The sequence below is a fragment of the Syngnathus typhle genome, linkage group LG22, assembly GCF_033458585.1.
Source record: "Syngnathus typhle isolate RoL2023-S1 ecotype Sweden linkage group LG22, RoL_Styp_1.0, whole genome shotgun sequence".
Lineage (NCBI taxonomy): Eukaryota > Metazoa > Chordata > Actinopteri > Syngnathiformes > Syngnathidae > Syngnathus > Syngnathus typhle.
Window position 1 is genome coordinate 1,929,863 of NC_083759.1, and position 17,336 is coordinate 1,947,198.

Here is a 17,336-nt window from a genome sequence, read left to right on the forward strand (position 1 = left end):
GCCACTGATGTGCACGTTCTAACTTCGATGAAGCGCCTCGACACATCATGAAATCCTCCCATTTATTCTTGCTAACTTCTTTGTATGTATCTTGTGATTTAAATGTGGGCGACCTGCTTTCTAACACACTGAAAAGCGAGAGGCTGTCGCTCGGCGCTCGATTCACCAGCCTGCTCCTTGCTTGTGCCTCCATGGCGTCGTGTCTCTGTGCTCTCTCAGTAACAGAAAGTGGCCGCCTCTCCGCCGCCGCTGCAGACTCAAAGCTCAGACTCGCTCGGCGCCTTTAACCGCCATTTTGGAGTCAGGGAATCGAGAGTCGGCAGCAGCGGCGAGAGACACGCGCAAGGGGCCACACGGGGTGTCGAGGTGAGAGACACCGTTACGGCAAAGGAGCAATGGTGGGGGGAAGATGGCCGGGAGGGAGAAAAGAATTAAAATCACGAGGAGCACACACACGACCACGCATTGAGCTTCCCCCAGCAAGGACACTCGGGACGCGGGCGGGCCGGTTAGGGCCTTGCCGTCTCGCCCGACCAGCCGGCTCGGCAATTAAAGTCATTAAAGCAGTATCTTAATATATAGTTAACGCAAAAGAGGTGGTGGCCTTAAAGTGACAGGGCGATTGTGTTCACTTTATATTAATGTTACGTGAAGACTCAAAACTCCCGTTAGCATCCCCAAAGCTAATGCTAATACTGAGCTACATGATCAAGCCTAGCGGGCCAAAGTCCATTCCACCCGGGCTATAACACAGGATTCACCCCATGTAAGGCCACCTGGAAGCAGCGCCCCCAACTTAAGTTAAAGTCATGCGATAGGACCGAATGTTAGCATTTGAGCTTCGTTAGCTTTTTGCTCCATCCCAAGCTAGCCGTTAAGCACAGTTCAACGTTCAAGGTTAGCTCTAGCTTAGGCTAACTAGACAAGCTAACCCCAACTGCATGACAGTTGACAAGTGCATGACTTTCAGCACACATTTCACTTTATTTCAATGCAACTCATGACATATATCCTCAATTTACGCGTCTGGGAATAAGTTGAACGTGCTATTTCTCAAATGAGGGTTTTGGATTCCAATCTGAGTCCCCCTTGAGTGATAGGTGCATCTTCTCCCTGTGTCTGTGTGGATTTTCCCCTCCCACACACACACACACACATGCAAGTTGGTGAAATGGTGGAGTTTGTCTTCATGTGCTTTACAATTGGTTGGTGACCAGTCCAGGGTGTAGCCTGCCTCTTCCTCAAAGCCAGCTGGGAGAGGCTTCAGATCTCCTGTGACTGTGATGAGGACAAGAGCTATAGCAAATGAACAGATGGATGGATTCTTCTTCATGCATATTTTCCCAATATGGTATTTTTTTATTTTTAGTAGGTCTACAGCTATTATTTTAATAACATGTAAATACTAAAACAAATGGTGGACACAGTACAAATGAGCTGTTCGTAAACTGTGAAGTTGATTGAGGTTTTTTTTGGGCTCATTTTATTTACACACTTAATGATCATACGATATTTTTGTTCAAGGCTTCTGCGTATCCAAAGTCCTTCAACTAACCGAGGATAATGACTTCAGTTACAGAGGTAGGACCGAAACTCTGGTGTAGCCACTGTCCTTTAAGTAGCGCATTATTTTTGAAAGAATCTCGACGTTGCAGTAAAAATCCCTGCCCAGCCGGGCGGGTGGGGGTATCCGGACTGCATGGCGTCGGGGCAGGGCGGGCGGCCGGAGCCGGCTGGTACGGCGGCGGCGGCGTGTTCTTCGGCTCTGGCGAAACCGCTCTACCTGCAACGCTTGGAGCGCTCCCTCAGGCTAGAAAGCTTTCTGCATCAAACGGCCGCCATCTTTAACAGAGATGTCACCAGGTACTGTCTTCAACCCTTTACTGTCGTCCTTCCACATTTATTTGTGTTGAGTGTATTTCTGCTTGTGCGACTTTTCCAGCGATGACAGCGACGACAGCGACGGCGATCTGGGCTCCGGCCTCTCCATCGAACCCTTGGCGGTGAAGAGGGAGCCCTGCGACCCAGAGGACGCCTTTGTGGAAGGCAAGCCCCTCAACGGCGTTCTTCTGCAAGGTAAAGGACTCACACATTGCCCTCTTGCGTCCGATCATAACATGAGTTTGCGTATTTCTAGACCAAAAGAGCGACCAAGCGAACCTGTACAATTTCTCAAAAATGAAGAAGAATCGCAAATGGTTAAAGGTGAGGAGTATTTTGGAACGATTACATCTGAATGCGCTCTTCCTAAATCCTTCCTCTTTATTTCTCAGAGCCTGTTGCTGAGCGACAACACCACCGACTCGGACACGGACTCGGACGACTCGGACTTCAGCATGTCGCGCGACGAGTTGCACGACATGCTGAGGCTGCACCGCTACACCAGGCAGCACCAGAACAAGTTCCACACGGACCGTGAGGTAAACCAGTTGATTTGAAACATACTGATACTTCAAATATTTGTGCTAACTTAATGGGAAGATTTGGAATACCTAATCGATTCCCAATTTTTTTGGAATGCATTCTCTGCAGCTTCAACACTATCAGTACTACAGCACGGGGCTCCTTTCCAGTCAAGACCTCTTCTATGAGCAACAGCGCCATCTTGTGGGTCCAAAGAAGAGGAAGATCAAAGAGGAGAAAAAATTCAAGGGTAACAACAAATGTTACTGTGATCATAGCGTAAAGGGAAAATGCAACATTGCCTGTTTGACTCCACAGCCAAGCTGAAGAAAGTGAAGAAGAAGAAGAAGCGCGGCGAGGGCGATCTGTCCGACGAGAGCCTCCATTATGGGCCTCCCAAGACCTTCGCTAAGTTCTCGCAGGACGCGCCAGCGCCAATCCTGAAGAAGAAGCACCTGAGCTTGGAGCAGCTGAACGCACGCCGACGCAAGGTGTGGCTCACCATTGCCAAGAAGGAGATCCCCAAGGTTAGTAAGGCTCATCTATGACCATCAACCAAGAGATGATAAAAAAAAGTCCATCAGATACTATGTTACTTTTAAAAGCTCATTTTAAAAGTTTCTTGCTTTGCAGTCTTTCAAGCAGAAGACCTCCGCCAAGAACCTGGTCTTGACCAATGCTAAAAAGGTAACTTTGTAAATGACTCCGGTGCATGTCCCTCCAAAAAAAATGAATGCTCCTTTTTTTCCCCCAAATTTCCCACAGTTGGCCCACCAGTGCATGCGGGAGGTGCGACGAGCCGCCATCCAGGCACAGAAGAACTGCAAGGAGACGCTACCTCGCGCCCGCCGCCTCACCAAGGAGATGATGCTCTACTGGAAAAAGTACGACAAGGTGGAGAAGGAGCACAGGAAGCGGGCGGAGAAGGAGGCGCTGGAGCAGCGGAAACTGGACGAGGAGATGAAGGAGGTAGGCGGAGGGGAAGCGGCTTCACGCATGGTATGCCTCGACGTTCACACCGTTTGTTCCCAGGCCAAGCGTCAGCAGCGCAAGCTCAACTTCCTCATCACGCAAACGGAGCTCTACGCCCACTTCATGAGCGGCAAAGCCTCCGCCGACTCGCCGAGCGGCGACGACGCCCAGGAGGAGATCCTGAAGAAGCTGGACGACACCAGCGCCCGGCGGCAGATTGACATCGGAGGAGGCGTCATGGTCAACGTGGGACAGGAGGACTACGGTACGGGACGTCTCTCGTTTGCGATGTATCCGTCGGTGTGCTAAGTGTGCTAACGTGCTTTCAGACAGTGAATACTACAAGTCTCAAGCTCTGAGGAACGCGCAGGAGGCCTACCACATCCATCAACAGAGAGTGAGCTGAGTGGTCGCAGTTTTCGATTTTAAAACGCACACTAGGACGCTCACAAAAACGCTCAACAGACGCGCATGTTCGACGAGGACTCCCACGACAGCCGCTGCGCCTCGTCCTCGACGGCCGCCGGCTTCGGCGAGAGCTACAGCCTGTCCAACCCGTCCATCCAGGCCGGCGAGGACATCCCGCAGCCCACCATCTTCAACGGCAAGCTGAAGGGCTACCAGCTCAAAGGCATGAACTGGCTCGCCAACCTCTACGAGCAAGTAAGTTGTTGTTAAAAGGAAAAAAAAAGGGCTGCTTTAAAATGTCGGGATTCTTCACAGGGTATTAACGGTATCCTAGCAGATGAGATGGGTCTCGGCAAGACCGTTCAGAGCATCGCCCTGTTGGCTCATCTCGCAGAGGTAGGTGCTCCTCAACTTCTGCGCTAATCACCAAAGTGACGCAAACGTCTCGTTTCAGAGGGACAACATCTGGGGCCCGTTCCTCATCATCTCCCCGGCGTCCACGCTCAACAACTGGCATCAGGAGTTCTCACGCTTTGTGGCCAAATTCAAGGTGGGAATCTTTTAGATTAGAAAGACGTTGGCCAGTGCCACGCACACATGCAGACTCGTATTTTCCCCTCAGACTATAAATCATCTCCGGTCTATTCTACTAATGAGCTGTGAAAAGAGCGTATTACACCATTTGAAGATAAGCTTCCTCGAGACTGAGCGCAAACAATTGAATGGCGGCCGGTGTTGATCGATGTAATGATGCAGAAATGCTTTTCGCATGGCGTTTGTCGGCGCCCGAAGAATCGACGCAGTGAATCATGCTAAATGCTTCCCCTGAGAGCGACGCGTTAGCTTTGTTTTGTTTCCCAGTCAAATTGATCCACATCCCTTTAAAAATATACAACATTCAATAGGATGGAGATCAAGGCTCTGTTTTGGATACCCCAGGGTGGAACAATCTCATAAATAATATTTTTTATTGTCCCTCAGGTGTTGCCATACTGGGGAAACCCTCACGATCGCAAAGTCATCCGCAAATTCTGGAGCCAGGCAAGGAAAAGATGAAGATGTTGTGAATGATTTTTTTTCTTCTGGTGTCTAATTGAAGATCTGCCGCCATGTGTGTTTAGAAAACCCTGTACACGCAGAACGCACCGTTCCACGTTGTGATCACCAGCTACCAGCTAGTGGTCCAGGACGTCAAGTACTTCCAGAGAGTCAAGTGGCAGTACATGGTTCTGGATGAGGCCCAGGCACTGAAAAGCAGTACGAGGTAAGCGTCGTGTGCAAAAAAAAAAAAAAAACACAACTCACTCCTTTTGATGATTTTTTTTTTTAGCGTTCGGTGGAAGATCCTCTTGCAGTTCCAGTGTCGAAACAGGCTGCTCCTCACAGGGACTCCCATCCAGAACACAATGGCCGAGCTGTGGGCCCTCCTGCATTTCATCATGCCCACCTTATTCGATTCTCACGAGGAATTCAACGAGTGGTTCTCCAAGGACATCGAGAGCCACGCCGAGAACAAGTCGGCCATCGACGAGAGTGAGTCTTCCACTTTTTTATTTTTTGGGTCACACCCTGACCCGGATTTTGACCTCTCATGCGCTTCCTTCACAGACCAACTTTCGCGCCTGCACATGATCCTCAAGCCTTTCATGCTGCGCAGGATCAAGAAGGATGTGGAAAACGAGCTCTCGGACAAGGTAGAACTTTCTTCTCCCACCAGCCAAATGTCATCAGGCTATATTCCGTCCCTCACTGGGAGATCCGTCAAGTTCCTGTTTGGAGGCTCACGGGTCACCCCCCCCCCCCCCTTCTGTGGGAGTCAAAGGGTCACCCCTCCCTCACGTTTATCTTTCCTTCCTTCTCACGAGATGTCGGCTTTCTTAGCGCTAATGACCTGGCTCTGACGCCAACGCCGATTTTTCTCGTCCCCATAACCCAGATCGAGATCCTGACCTACTGCCAGCTAACGTCGAGGCAGAGGTTGCTCTACCAGGCCCTGAGGAACAAGATCTCCATCGAGGACCTGCTCCAGTCCTCCATGGGCACGGCGCAGCAGTCCCACAGCACCACGTCGTCCCTCATGAATCTGGTCATGCAGTTCAGGAAGGTACAGTGGCAAAGAACCGAATTCGCCCGTATCGTTCTTGAGTTACAATTGACGTCCGTTTGCAGGTGTGCAATCATCCGGACTTGTTTGAACGCCAGGAGACACGCTCTCCTTTCCACATGTCCCTCCCGCCCTACGTGTTGTCCAAGTTCCTCTATCGTCACGGCCTCCTCCATGTTCACCGCCAGGCCACCGACAAGTAAAATCGACACGCGGCGTCCGGCGTCGCGCTGATCTCGTCCTCACAAAAACGCGTCTCCGTGTTCCTATCAGGTCACTGCGAGTGCTGCTGTCTCCCTTTTCCCCGAATCATATCCAACGGTCGCTCTTTCACAAGAAAGGTGAGTTGTCTCCAACGTTCCCCAAATGAAGGCAATTTTAACATTGGCTTTGTTCATCAGGCGACGATGAAGGAAACTGTTTTTCCTTCCTGCGCTTCATTGACGTGTCGCCGGCCGAAATGTCCAACCTCATGCTGCAAGGCACCTTGGTCAGGTAGGTGAGATAGAAAAGCAAGCATGTTAAAAAAAAAAAAAAAATCCAAAGTGTCATACTAAAAAAAAAGTCCTTCCTGGCTTCCGCAGGTGGTTAGCCCTTTTTCTGTCCCTGAAGGCAGCGTACCGACTCCATTGTCAGCGGCTGTTCACCCTCCAGGAAGAAGGCGCAGGGGTCGCAGGGGGGACGCCACGGTCCGGGACTCTGTCTCACAAAGACCTCCTCTTGTGGATACACAGACCCTCATCCTTCCCCAACACGCAAACGAGCCCTGTGCTAAGGGTAAGTATGAGTGAGGACGACTACCGAGTCAGTACTCAGAATCACCAGTAGATGGCACTATAGCCACATTATTGCTTTCCACCACCTTAAGTGAGCAATTCGTCCACACGCCAAATTAAGATGGTTTCACAAAAGTCCATGCTGTTGAAAGCCATAATGAAGTTTTTTTTTTTTGCTTCAGAACCTGGTCTTCACGGCCCTCAGGCCAGGTATGGTCGGACACGCCGACGTGACCGTCCACTGTCGACGTTCCGCCGCCTCCCGAGTGTGGCCGTGCCAGCCCGCGCTCCCGCCCAAGTTCCTCCTGGCAGCCACACCCAGGGTGTGTATATTTTTGCGTGCGCGTGTGTCTGTGTGTAGCACCTAACGCTTTGTTTTGGTCATCCAGGTCACGGCGGTTCCAACGGAGCGCTACTGCGCCGATCGAAGCGCCGAGCACGAGTGGCGGGTGACGCGCGGCGGCGGCGGCGCCGTCTTCAAAGAATGCTTCCTTTACGGCACGCCCGACCTAGCCTCCCATTGGCGGCGGAGGGCGGGCTCCTTCTTCCCGCAACAATCCGGCGGCGTGACGGCCGTCTTCCCTCAGCACGGCTGGTCCTACATTCGGATCCCAGGTAAGTTATGCGGCGTCCGGAACCTCGAGCATCCTTACTCTTAGCGGACACCTTATTAGGTTCAAAATGTGTACGTGTTGAGGCACGGTAATAACGAGTCGAGCTTCCCGGCTTTATTTCCGACATGCACTGAACTCTACCGCAGTGCGAGGGGCCCGTGGGAAATGCCACAAAAGGTCAGTAGAACGGGGCCTGTCAGCATCCTCCCGGCGCGTACGTGTGCTCAAGCGCAGAATCTGGCTCGGCGGAGTCGCGGGTCACAAGTGGAGGCTGATGGATGTGCGGCGGGAGAGAGGCCGCCGCACTCGTACACACAACACTTCCCTTCTCACTGACCTGCTCACAATGATAGTCAAACTTGTCATACTTTGCGTCCAGCGCTTTGGCAGGGACGTTGAACCCACGTGCTCTTTTTCTCCGGCTTAATTAGCGCTTGAAGACGTGATGAATCGAAGCGAGGTTAGAGGGCGAAAAAGGCCGCCTCGAAACCAAGATGGCTGACGAACGCCTTTACTGTAATGGTGGCCAAATTCAAAAGTGACGGTCGTACGTACCAATCAGATGAGGTTAAAAAATGTAAACAAAAAACGGGGTTGTTTATTGCTTGCTTTGCTGGTCAGATGTTTTCTCGCGCCAGAGTGAGAAATTAAAAACAAGAATTTGCGTGTCTGTGTGAGAACCGTCTGAGTGCTCCTGTGAAGTTAGGAGGAGGTGGACAAAGCCAGGAAGTCGACGTACTCCTCATTGTTCAAGTGCTTCGTTAGGTAACGCTATTAGATACTCTGTTTGTGTGAGCGAGCACTTTGCCCGTGTGTGTGTGTAGTTGGTCGCCAGGTCTGCGAGGTGTCCTTAAAACTCTTGCACGAGTTGTGACGGTGTTTGGTGGAGCGTGAGCCAATCTCAGGCCGTTTCTTTCTGTGCGTCCCCGTCTGCCGCTTCTTTCTCAGCCTCGGGAGGAAGGAAGTGACCCAACGGCGCGGCACCCGTCCTCCGCCGAACACATTGTTAGCACATCAAGGCTCACGATATGTACAGTAGCCCGACCGAACTTTCCCAGCCCCCCCCCCATACCTTTCAGAACAAATGGCAGGGCATGAATGACTGTTTGTTTTGACCGGCGTGGCACGATGGTATCACTGGTGGAATCTAATCAAGAGGCTTATTAAGGAAAACAACAAGGCCTGTTGTGGCATATTGGTTTTATTTTTTAAAAATTTTCCAAGTTCATTTCTTATTAGGGAAAACGTGCCCTCTGATGTTTTGCTCTCACGTCTCCGGATTTATTTCCGTAACATTCCAGCGCAAAATAACCTTCCGCTGCGTCTTCAACGGTAATTGGAAGAACGTCCTCCACAAAACCAGCGGCTTCTCACGACACACGTTGAGGGAAATTGTATTTGGAACGAGAGCATCAATCGGGTCCATGGGAGAGAGATGCCGTCGTTGCCCACGTCGGGGGCTCCGGGAAGTGCAGAGCGGCTTTCCTGTCCCTTCAAAGGAACGCCGCAATGGCAGGAAGCGCTCTGATTGAGGAGGCATAAAACAACATGGCCGCTTTAGTTACATCTGCCTGCCACCGTTGACCCTTCGGTGGAATCAAGCCCAAAAAAGTCCAGCTCAGCAAATTAGCCAAAAAAAAGTCAGTGAATGGTATATAAAGTGAGACTGAAGGGGGCGACATTGCCCACATAATTAGCAAGGGCCGGTTCTTTTAGTGGAGGAACCGCAGTAATTGACATTAATGACATAGTTGCAGCGGCGTCACGTTCTTCTCCGGTTTCCGTGTGGACATTTTTGGAGGGAAATCGTTTAGGCATCACCGATGAGAAGGGCGCTATTTGAATTTGCACTTTTAAATCAATTAAAAAAAAAAAAAAATCCTAATCTTTTGACCCCACCCGGTCAATAAATCCCCAATATTGGGCATCCAAAACCTGCTAGCATCTGGTCCTAAAGCTCCTGCGCTTCCATGGCCGCTAGGAAATTAAGTTTCCCCATCGCTGGTGGCCAGGCTAATATTTCATTTCCATCATCAGCAGTGCCGAACAAGTGTTGGCCATTGACATATTGATCGGGCCGTATAATGTATCATGATACAGTGAGGGCTTGACGCCGGGTTCGATCGTGCTTTCGACCCCCATCTGTCTCCATTTCTCACATAACCGACCATCCATCATCTTTCATCCAGAAGATCGGCCGCCTCCCCCCATTCCAACGGGGTGGGGGGGATGTCGGGTGGGTTCTACAGGACAGGACGAGAAGACCCGGCGTGGCGTATTAACGAAATTAGCCCCGTTAGTTGGTTTGGGAGTATCGGGCGCCAGGCACCGGGGCTGGGCCGGGGTTAATTAGCTGGCAGCAGGCCTCTAATTGGGTCAGGACCGTGTCAGGCCCTTGGCTCTGGCCCTACAGGGATTGGATTACACCGTCATGGGACAGGCAGCCGGGGGTGGAGGGGCTTTTATTTTGGTGACGGAGGATGGTGAAGAAGCTGTAGGACCTAGAGGAGAGGGATGGCCCGGCCTAATCTCCCAACAGGATGCACGGTCGGGAGGGGCTGCCTGGGCCGACACCCCTCTTCTAGGCTGGATTGTGTATTGGGGGCGGGGGGGTGCTGGTTTTGCAAAAGCAAGGCAGGTGGTGAAGCTTGATATGCGTATCCATGGCAACAGCAGAGTGGTGTGACACCAAATGGGATTTGCTCGGGGTGTGGTCGTCACCACGCTGTCATCTGTGCGGTGCGCTACTTGTCTTTTATGTGATGTCTAAATTATCATAAAAAAAAAAATCCCTTGCCACTTTAATAGGCACGCCTTATGATGTTCCGTTCCTGCGGAATTTGCAATCCACACTAATGCAATAGTAAAGTCGGAATTTGGTAAATGCATCCGTGTTCGAAACATGTTTCTTTGTGATCACACGATCACATTGCGTAATGATTATAGTGATTTATTCATCCCCTTGTTTTCTGGCTTCTTGTTCCGACTCCATTTGGGATGTCTTTTGTTTTCATCCAAGATTTCCTTTGAGATGTTTTGTTCAGACGGGTCACATACCACATCATCCCATGTCAGCGGCAGAGTCTGCGAGGCTTAAACGTAATCCGCTAAGCAGCAACAGATTGCCGAGCAGTACCGCTGGCGCAAAATCGCTGCTTTTAGAACCAGTCAGTTGGCTCTCGTCAGCCTAAAGAAATCGGACGATTGCGTCGATAATAAAAAAAAACGTTTCTGAAATTGAAGCGCACCAGCGAGGTAAAAACAACATGGTGCGACCTTTTAAATGCAACCTTAGCGGTCGAGAACCAGCTCATCCCCATTTCCCGCCATCGCCCAGAACTCAGGGCTGCGACCCAGAGGTGAGCCCCCCTCAACTCCCCCGGGTATTTGCCTTGTTCATCGCTTCTATTAGTTCCTCTTTAACACCTCCGCAGGCCCTGACCTTGCTTGGACGAGCGCACGAAAGGGTCGCAGGTCGCGGTTCAGCTCGAGTGCACATTAGCATAGAATGCTGCCAGAAAAGGGGAGGGAAAACAAAAAATGGTTGAGGGTTCCGTTGGGCTCTGCCACCTGTGATACATTTTTGTTGTTTTGCAGATGATGGCTACAAATCAGCTCTTTTTCTTCCACTTACGATTTTTTTTGGAGAGTGACGACTCGCATGCATATTTTTCAACGGCTCCTGTTTTTTTTTTTAAGTTGTAATTTAAAAAAAATATATATTGGTGCACAATGAACTCGTTTGCACGCCAGCGTAAGAACGAAAGAAAGGGTTTTTGTCTTCTGATCGTTTTTAAGCCGCATCATCACCATCTCCTTTTCCCCCCCACAGATAAGGAAAGTCTAATCACGGAAAGTGGCAAGCTTCACACCCTGGACATCCTGCTGAGTCGACTAAAGGCCCAGGGACACCGAGTCCTCATCTATTCCCAGATGACCCGCATGATCGACCTGCTCGAGGTAGAAACGCGCACGCGCCACACACACGCGCTAGTAAATCGTTTTTTCCATTTCATCCGAAACCTCGAACAGTTCTATTTAGCATTCATAGATGCTAAATGCTGTCGTTAAGAATCATGTGTTATTCATTGCGCAATGTAAGAAAAATGTCCCTTAAAATGATCCAGTCAGCTGCATCTGAGCCTGTTTTTTTTTAATGGGTTTGCCTCCCCTTGCAGACCCCCCCCCGCTCTCCCCCCCCCCCATCCGCCGCCCACTAATCAGCCTGCCGGTCCCTCGTTACCGCACTCATTAGGTGACTAATTAACAGGTCCGGGTTAACGAGCGGGGTCTCATCTGGAGGGGACGTGGAAGAAGCCAGATGGGTGAAGGAAGAGGGGGTGGGGTGTCAAGAGGCCCCCAAGACAAAAAGGGAAAGGAATGAGATGCAATAGAATAATTGACTGTTTTTCTTTCATCACGCTCGTCACTCCAATTTGTTCCAGCCTCCCCCCAAAAAACAACAGTAAATTTCACGTCTTAATCGGACGGATCGATAAATTAAGAATGTATTGTAAAACATACATTTTTGTCACACCAAACAAATGGATAGACAATCTCAGCTCCTCCGTCTCAGCTTCTCAATACGGCACTAATACTAGTCATTTTCCAGTGTCGGATGCTGAAAGCATTTGAAGGCACTTCGCCCTTAAACTATCTCTTTGTAGATTGTCTGGGAGGCCGAGGGCCATCTTCCAATGTGTCTGGAAAAACGCAAGAAAGAAAAAAAAAAAAGGGCCGCAAGAAAAAAAATAGCCTCATGAAAATGCTCATAAAGTGCTGCTGGCTGGTGACCTCATACAGTAATGGATGGCGGTGACAGCATCCCCTCCATTAATGAGTTAAAGAGCCCCCCGGCCCCCTGCCCCACCTTCCAAATGACGCATTGGAGTGACCCCGACTTCGGGGGGCCCGTCGCAGATGGAGTTGATGAGCGAATGAGCGCCCGATGCTAATCTCTGTCATTAGCATCATTGTTTTCGTCGCCGCTCGGCTGTTCACTCCCGTTGACACGGTGTCGCCGGCGTGATGGATCACGGAGACCCGGGTGGCCCGGAGAAGAAAAACACTGCTGCCAGACTATTTCTCACGGCTGCTTGAAACCCTCGCTAACGTTTGGATAGCAGCGCTGCGATGGAACGTTGAATCTGAATCGTGCTCGCGGAAAAAAAATATTCAAAATTGATCATTTTGAGTATGTATGAGGTGTGTCAGAAAAGTTCCAGGACTCCTAGTGAAATAATGCTCAATTATTAGGGGTGGGACTACTACAGGCTTCACAAATGAAGACGCAAATCCAAAGGCGTCGTTTTGGCGAGCGCTAACGTAGCTTTCATTCAGAACAGATGGACCAGTTGGGATGGCAGCTCAACAGACGAGAGGTGGCCTCGTCTTGACATTAGTTTAGGGAGGGAGGAAGGGGGGGGGGAGGTGTTATATCGTGTAAAATAATGGCCATCATCAGTAATGATTCCAGAAGGCGGCGACTTTTGATGCCATCCGCTCCGTCATGTTTCACAGCGTGGAGGTCAGAGGTTCGAGGGGGACTGTGGGTCGCGCTTAAAAGGCAAGATCAACATGTCACCTCATCACTGCTGTTTGCGCTGACCCCCGTGCTCTTTAGGGAGGGGGGGGGGGGGCCCTCCGCAACAGTTTGGCAGACTTCTGTGCGGATTGAATGGCGACTCGAATCGGGATCGAGGTATCCTATATGGAAACCATCAAGCAGGAATTCCTAAAGATTAGATAAAACAGATTGGCGTCAAAAAGGGACTCTGTTGGTTCACTCCAGTCCTGTAGGGGGCAGTGAAAGAAAGTTTTATTTTAAACAATATTTTTCTTAATTTTTAATTTCAGGAGTACATGGTTTACCGCAAGCACACCTACATGCGCCTGGATGGCTCCTCGAAGATCTCCGAGCGTAGAGATATGGTGGCGGACTTCCAGAGTCGGTGGGTTGACGCTATTTAGAAAGAAGTCCCTCTCCAGATAATCCCCCAAAGTGTGAAACTTAAATGTTTTCCTCTCCATTTCACATTCTCCACATAGGACGGACATCTTTGTGTTCCTACTCAGCACCAGAGCGGGCGGGCTCGGCATCAACTTGACGGCGGCCGACACTGTAAGTCACGATTACGCTCGCCAGTCAGTCAGCTGTTGCTTGAGCTGTCCTCCTCCTCGCTTTCCTCCAGGTCATCTTCTACGACAGTGACTGGAACCCCACCGTGGACCAGCAGGCCATGGACCGGGCCCACCGACTGGGTCAGACCAAGCAGGTGACAGTCTATCGACTCATCTGCCAGGGGAGCATCGAGGAACGCATCCTGCAGCGAGCTAAAGAGAAGAGCGAGGTCTGGACCCGAGGAGATGTCAATGGCACGCTGGTTAAGTGCTTCATTTAATTATTTTTTCTTCTGTGGTTAGATTCAAAGGGTGGTGATATCCGGCGGTAACTTCAAACCCGACACGCTCAAACCCAAGGAGGTGGTCAGCCTTCTGCTGGATGATGACGAGCTAGAGAAGAAATGTATATATATTTATATCCTTAATAAACACATGCAGGGGACTTTTTTTTTTTTTAATTCACATTTTTTGTGAGTAGTGCGTCAGAGACAGGAGGAGAAGCGGCAGCAAGAGGAGAGCAGCAAGGTGAAGGAGCGCAAGAGGAAGAGGGAGAAGTATGCTGAGAAGGTAAGACGCAATCTTCTCCTTGATGATCAAATGATTTTTGTTCATGGCCAAGCAACATGTGAGGTCAGGGAGTCATTAGCCGTCCTCCTCTGGGGAATCGTATATCCGATGTCCACGCAATCTGGACAGCGGGCTCCAGTACCAGAGCGATCAAAACTTTGTGGCGATTGGACCCATTTTATTTTCTTCTTGTTTGACAGAAGAAGACGGAGGAGTCTGAAATCAAGAGGAGGAAAGAGGCCAACCTGGTCATCGTGCACGCGCCCTCGGCCGACAACTCCAACTTGTCGGCGGACGGCGACGACTCCTTCATCAGCGTGGAAATGGACTCGGCCATGCCCAGCCCCTTTAGCGAGGTGAGGTCCGAGAGAAGTTGCAAAGTCAACATTCGTATCCACAAACTCACCTTTATGTGTTTTTATTCGGCATTTTGTGCTTGAAAACTTTTCACTTCCTTCTCTCATCCTCTTTGCAACCCCTCTATGGGTCAATGACTCCCTTTTGTTGTACCGGGCCCCGCCCCCTTCACCCTACGTACGTATCCTGACCCCCAGCCTGCGTGCGTGTCTCCGTGTGCACCTTTGGGCCAGCAGATCTCACTTAGCAGCGAACTCCAGCCCGGCTCGCTGCCGCCGGAGGCCGAGGCGGACGAGAGCAGCAACGACATGCTGGTCATCGTGGACGAGCCGCTGTCTTCGGCGCCGCAGTCGCGGGCCACCAACTCCCCCGTCTCCCTGTCCGGTTCCGTCTCGGACAACGTGAACGGTACGGAGCTCCAACGTGTTGTTTTAAATGCGATATAATTCCACGCTGCAAGTTTTTTCAATTTAGGCCCAACTAGTAACCACTCCCTAGTTTCTCACCTCGTCGTCATGGTAACAAAAGCCATCCCTAAAGCCTAACGTGGGCTGACCCTGCTGACCCTCTACGTTCAGAAAGATAATTTGTAGGCTAGTGACCGAGAGAAGCCACTGGAATATTCAACACACAATAGCAGCTGACAATGAGGAAAATATGGAAAATGCGGCCTTTTTTTGGGGGGGGTTCCTCAGTCCCGAAATAAACGGAGGTTCTACTGTATAGCAGACAATAAATATGAAACATTATGAAAATACAACGTACGCACCCAGCGAGATAAAAGAATATTCATGATTCCACAGGTATTCTGACCTCAGACTTCAGCCCCGGCAGAGGGAGGTCGGGCCGGAGTCGAGGACGCCCGAAAGGATCCGGGGGCGGGCCCAAGTCTGGGGGCAAAGGGCGAGCTCGCAAGTCGACGGCGGGCAGCGCGGCGGCGATGGCGGGAGCGATGGCCGGAGCGGCGGCTGCATCTGCGGCAGCGTACGCCGCGTACGGCTACAGCGTTTCCAAAGGTGGCTTTCATGAAATGCACTTGATGATGTCAGCATGAGGAATGTTTAGAACAATCATAATTCTAACCTCTTCCAGCGGGCCAAGCCGTGTCCAACCCCCTGCAGCCTTCCGTGGGTCGTTCTGGCCCCGCCTTCAACTCGGCCAGAGGCTCGTCTCCGCAAGCCAAGGCCGCAGGCGCAGCAGCTGTTTTGGGCCCGGGCAAGCAACTGGTTCACGGCCACCACCAGCTTGTCAGGAAAAGCAAAGGACCCCAATGATGCACTCATCAAAGTGTGCTCCCACTAGATAACACAACAGACCTGGTCTCACTGTGATCCTCAAAAGCTGCCCCCCCCCCCCCCCCCGACCCGTGCCTAAACCAATTAACAGTATTGACTCCATACCATGGTCATAATTCAAACACCTTTCAAGCCTATTTTTAACGCGGTCAAGGACCAGTATCCAACATTTTTCTCCAGAACTCCAAGGGCTGTCCAATAAACTGAGCCATGCCATCCTTGTACAACAGTAACCCCCCTTTTTTTTTATCCATTGGGTTATTCAACGATTATCATTTGCGGACCAACCAACATTTCACAATTGACCCCCCAAATGTCTGCAGCTTTTCTACTTCAAAAAGTTCCTTTTTTTTTTTCCCTTCCAAAACCGTAAAGACAAGTGTGGCAGGTCTTCACTCAAGCCAGCAGGATTTCTATCTCTTTTTCTGCCAAATGTGTCGTGTGGAAATATTTCGAAATGAGGGTCAAACGAGAATTGCTGCTAATAGAAAATTGTTTCAAGACAAAGAATTTGTGGTGTAGGAATTAAGTTATTTCAGTTTAGAGTAGCCCATTAGCTGTGAATATGATATTCACTTGTAAATCTTGTGTATATTGTATTGAAGTCACTCTATATCTTATCTATTTTTGTCAGGGGGCAGCTCCTGCGCTTGAGGCACATGGCTCATTTTTTGGTGTTGCGTGAGTGCCTGTTCGAGGCTTGTGTGGAAATTGTGACTACAAATATATGATCCCCTGTATCATATGTGTACATAATGACAAGGGCGACGTCGTCTCTGGCTTTACCCCTCCACACGTTTGCCTGTCTATTTTTATAGGTCGCGTGTATAATAAAAACAAATGCATCTGTCATTTTACTAACGGTAAGAGTCGCGTGGAAATAAAGAATGTGTGAAATCGGTCATGTGTGATAAAAAAACGTTATGTTCATCTGGAGCTAAGAACTGCTATACTCTTAATGTCATTGGAGTCATGTAAATATTTGAAATGTATTTTTTTTATTAATTTAAAATTACAACGTTTTGATTGATAAATTAGATTTTAATGTCTGCGGTTTTATAAGAATACTACACAATAAAAATACTGCTACTGAAACAAAACTAAAAGAATGTAAGGTATAAAATACAGGAAAACGATATCCGGTTTAAAGATGACGTCACATGCAATCAAATGGGTCTTGTTTACACCTGCTTCCGGTTCACACTAAACTCCTAATGACCCATTTCCGGTAAGAAGTACCACTCATGTAATTGATACAAAAATTCATTCGTTTTACTTTATTTCTTTATTTTATTACTTTGTGTGTTTCAAATAAATAGTATAGTTGACCCACAGTGCGTTCAGAGACAGTTTGAAGGGATTTTAGTGACTTTGGCGGCGGGTGTGCGTTGAAATGTAACCGTCGGATTCGCATGACACTGATGTCTCATTATTTCAGACATAGAATATCTTTATTTCGAAAAGAAACTACCAGACAACCGCAACGAGGACCTCCATGGAGCCTGCTAACTACAAACAGATGGTAAGTTAAAAAGAAAAAGCAACACACAGAGTTCCAATTTAGTCAACGTTAATTTGGAAAATACGATGCCGCAAGACACAAGCAACAGTTGTAGCAAGTTTTTGTGTATTAATTGAGACGCTATGCGAGTGTAAAACCCGTCAACAAATCCTAAATTATACTTTGATTTGTTTAAAAATGCATTTAAGTCGGTAA

The 17,336-nt window shown here is 49.6% G+C and overlaps 1 protein-coding gene across 8 annotated transcripts; it reads left to right on the forward strand.

Moving 5' to 3' along the window:
- The first annotated feature begins 177 nt into the window (after positions 1 to 177).
- ino80 (INO80 complex ATPase subunit) lies at positions 178 to 16,520 on the forward strand. Of its 8 annotated transcripts, none has more exons than XM_061270630.1 (37): positions 178 to 366; positions 1,164 to 1,351; positions 1,525 to 1,581; positions 1,656 to 1,863; positions 1,943 to 2,076; positions 2,138 to 2,205; positions 2,274 to 2,420; positions 2,533 to 2,653; positions 2,722 to 2,930; positions 3,037 to 3,090; positions 3,169 to 3,372; positions 3,436 to 3,640; positions 3,705 to 3,772; positions 3,841 to 4,038; positions 4,099 to 4,179; positions 4,238 to 4,333; positions 4,765 to 4,824; positions 4,905 to 5,047; positions 5,114 to 5,316; positions 5,392 to 5,477; positions 5,720 to 5,887; positions 5,953 to 6,086; positions 6,161 to 6,228; positions 6,289 to 6,382; positions 6,472 to 6,664; positions 6,846 to 6,986; positions 7,053 to 7,278; positions 11,110 to 11,237; positions 13,134 to 13,228; positions 13,326 to 13,398; positions 13,469 to 13,627; positions 13,701 to 13,803; positions 13,879 to 13,967; positions 14,168 to 14,323; positions 14,522 to 14,732; positions 15,128 to 15,340; positions 15,417 to 16,520. In XM_061270630.1, the coding sequence occupies exons 2-37, from the start codon at positions 1,306 to 1,308 to the stop codon at positions 15,596 to 15,598; spliced, it is 4,821 nt and encodes a 1,606-aa protein (XP_061126614.1). In that variant the 5' UTR covers positions 178 to 366; positions 1,164 to 1,305; the 3' UTR covers positions 15,599 to 16,520. The 8 variants fall into 8 exon arrangements, with proteins under 8 accessions (XP_061126614.1, XP_061126615.1, XP_061126619.1 ...); XM_061270631.1 differs by having other exon boundaries at positions 1,218 to 1,351; XM_061270635.1 differs by having other exon boundaries at positions 178 to 1,351; positions 1,640 to 1,863.
- The last annotated feature ends 816 nt before the right edge of the window (positions 16,521 to 17,336 follow it).